The sequence below is a fragment of the Rhea americana genome, unplaced genomic scaffold, assembly GCF_003343005.1.
Source record: "Rhea americana isolate MKP2758 unplaced genomic scaffold, rheAme1 scaffold_57, whole genome shotgun sequence".
NCBI lineage: Eukaryota > Metazoa > Chordata > Aves > Rheiformes > Rheidae > Rhea > Rhea americana.
This window is the reverse complement of record NW_028186723.1, coordinates 4946592-4949432: the sequence shown is the minus strand read 5'-3', so window position 1 is coordinate 4949432 and position 2841 is coordinate 4946592. Positions and strand designations below refer to the sequence as shown.

General features: G+C 42.4%; 2 protein-coding genes across 2 annotated transcripts in view; one reads left to right on the top strand and one right to left on the bottom strand.

Moving 5' to 3' along the window:
- Window positions 1–361, bottom strand: part of DENND10 (DENN domain containing 10) — an 8456-nt gene extending 8095 nt beyond the window's left edge. The window contains exon 1 of the mRNA XM_085319100.1: window positions 357–361. Coding sequence (XP_085175226.1) covers window positions 357–361 — 5 coding nt within the window. The remainder of the gene's footprint in view (window positions 1–356) is intronic.
- A 1989-nt stretch (window positions 362–2350) lies between these two features.
- Window positions 2351–2841, top strand: part of EIF3A (eukaryotic translation initiation factor 3 subunit A) — a 37517-nt gene continuing 37026 nt past the window's right edge. Inside the window, exon 1 of the mRNA XM_085319099.1 lies at window positions 2351–2398. Coding sequence (XP_085175225.1) covers window positions 2351–2398 — 48 coding nt within the window. The remainder of the gene's footprint in view (window positions 2399–2841) is intronic.

Sequence of the window (2841 nt, the reverse complement as noted above, 5' to 3'; positions counted from 1 at the left end):
CCCGTGCCCTCCGCCCACCTCCCGCCGCCCTCCCGGCCCCGCGCTCGCCCCGGCTCCTTCTCTCTCTGCTTCCGCGGCCGCGCAGCCTGCCGGCATCCGCCGCAGCCCATCTCCCCCCGGCACTTTTTCAGCTGCTTTCCAGCCTGCTTTCAGACAGCAAACGAACCCCCCAAACCTTGGTCCATTACTCTGTGTCATTATTTTATAGAGKTTTTTTTTTTTCATTCTTTAGCTCTTAAATCATAGGATACAATTTATGTATTTTAAGTCATATGCAAAATACATTACAACTTATGTAATTTATTTATATGCGTGTTACACAAAATAAGGCTGTATTGCTTACAGAATTTTCTTACTTCATTGTCAACCGGTGCAGTTACATCCAGAAGCTGTGCCTGATTATGCTTAGCACTGAACAAAGCACAGAATGTACAGGCCTTGCAAATGCTTCTGTAAAGTATTCATAAAGGCTTGTTTATGCCTGAAAGATAGTCTGATTAAGGCAGGGAATATTCATAAAGCGTAACAGCTATTTCTGAATAACCCCATGCATGGAATTGTTTATTTGAGAATAAAAGCATATTGCTTTATAGTTTGAATTAACCAAACTGAATACACCTGAATAGCCCATATATGAAGCACAGATATTATTAATGCATAAAGTGCACTAACAATRCAGAGCAGCAACAGATTTGGAATAATTTGTCAGACTTCCAAAATACTCAGGATTACTAGTGGAGTAGCAGAAGAAACAGTGTAGTCCTGGGAGAGGGGCCAGAGTTGGCAAGGATCACACTTGGCTAGGGAAAGCACCAAAAGGTAGTTGCTCAAATGATTTTCATTAAAGGTACAAGCTTAAAGCATAAGCCTTTAGCATGCTTATCCACCATTCAGCAAAAGACATAAATAGTCAGACAGTAAAAGTTGATCCTGATACAAAATTGTCTAAATCAGTCCTGCAGGGCTTTCAGGAATTTCAGAGAGATTCAAGAAGTGAAGAGAGTGGGCTACATAATAGCAAACGATGGTATTAAGTAGCAATAAATACAAAGTATCACACCTCAGATCCACTACTAGAAGGTGCAAGGCCCCAGGACAAACACTGGCTGCTGTGACGAAGGCACAAGTGGCCTTCAGATGCTAGGATGCTGCCCATTCAGATCTGGGTAGTGCACTTATCTTAAGGACTTTTAAATTAATTTTATCAACACAAGAAAAGGACTTGTTCAACACTGCACATAGTTTAATGAAGATTCTGCTGCGGTTTGAAACAGAACCACCTAGGCTGCACGAGACAGCACAGAACAGACTGTATTAGAACAGCTTMATATAAATCAATAGTGTGTCCTCACAGACAACATGGTGTACAATACTGTTCACCTGATCTCAAAAAGATACCAAGAACATATGGAGAAACTCTCAAGAGAAGGGAGACAGARAAAGCCGATCTTTTTTTTTCTTTACTCCAGAATGGAGACACATGCAATACAGTGAAAAGGGATCAGTGAGGAGCACTGCGAGGTTGAGTTGAACGGATATACTGATGACTCTAAACCTCCACACAGTGATTGTATCTTTTTCCTTTTTATTTTTAATTAATTTTCTGTTCAGCCATAAACTCAGATTACAAGATARTATTAAAAATAATTTTCTAAATGTGTGTTATATAGTAGTCACAAAACTTTTTGGGTGGCCATGCAAAACAGAAACAAAAAATACACAAAAAGAAACCAAACAAGACTTCTTGCTTGTACACAGGAAGTATACAGGAAGAACTGTAGTGAAACAAAATCAATAGACTAYAGTAGGTTGTCTTTAATCATCATACTTCATCTTATTTTGGAAAATCATACTTAGTCATACTTAAGAAACTGGTGCTAGACTGTTAGGTCTGCTGAGGGTCACAGCTAGTCATGATGTATTATCAGTGCTATTCTACTGGCAAGATCTGTATTTCTGCTGAAAGACTAAAAAGTCCTTAATGTTAAATGCCTTAAATGGAAATTCACACTTCTGGTATTTACTAAGGCAAAACACTCCATTTGTCATACATTTAATTGCTGTTGTTCTACTGAGTATTTTTGCTGTTATAGGACTTTTGATTATAATTAATACACTTTCATAGCTTCCTTTTTTTTTCTTTTTTTTTTTTTTTTTTTCAAATGCCAAAATAGAATTTTTTGGTGAGGAAAACAGTGTTATTTCTTGAAAAATGTGCACTGGCACTAGTAGCTATCACGTGTAAACTCACATTACTGCTACTGTGCAAAAGTAAATTCATTAGACTGCCTGAGTTCCTCTGAAATAACTTCCAAAATTTTGAAGAATAAAATTTTCATCTGATGAAGACATGGACCCAGAAGAAGGGCCTTTGTGCAATCGCTTAACCACCTCAGAAGTACTACTTCTGAACGGGCTGGACAAATGAACAAATGCTCAGTATGTATAAAGGCTGCTTTGCCAAAATAACCTTCCGTGTTAAAACTATTTAGTTAACGCCAAAGTGTAATTTTAAGTTAGCTTAACGGCTTCATAGGGTGCCACAAGCCAGTTCTCCGACGCGTGCGGCCGGTAACCCGCCCCGGAACACCTCCTGCGGGCACTCCGCTCAGAAAGCGCGGCCGGATCCACCGGAGCTCCCGCACTGCCACCTCCCCACGCCACACGGGCCCGCTCCGRGGCGAGCCGCCGGCTTCACGGCTCCCCGCGCCACGGCTCCCGGCGCAGCGCCGCCGGGGAACCGCTGCCGAAACCAGCCGCCTCAGCCGCGCGCACCGCGCTGTGCTTCCGAAACACGGCTCACGCCGCGGGGCCGCCCCGGACACCCGCCGCCGCCGCCGC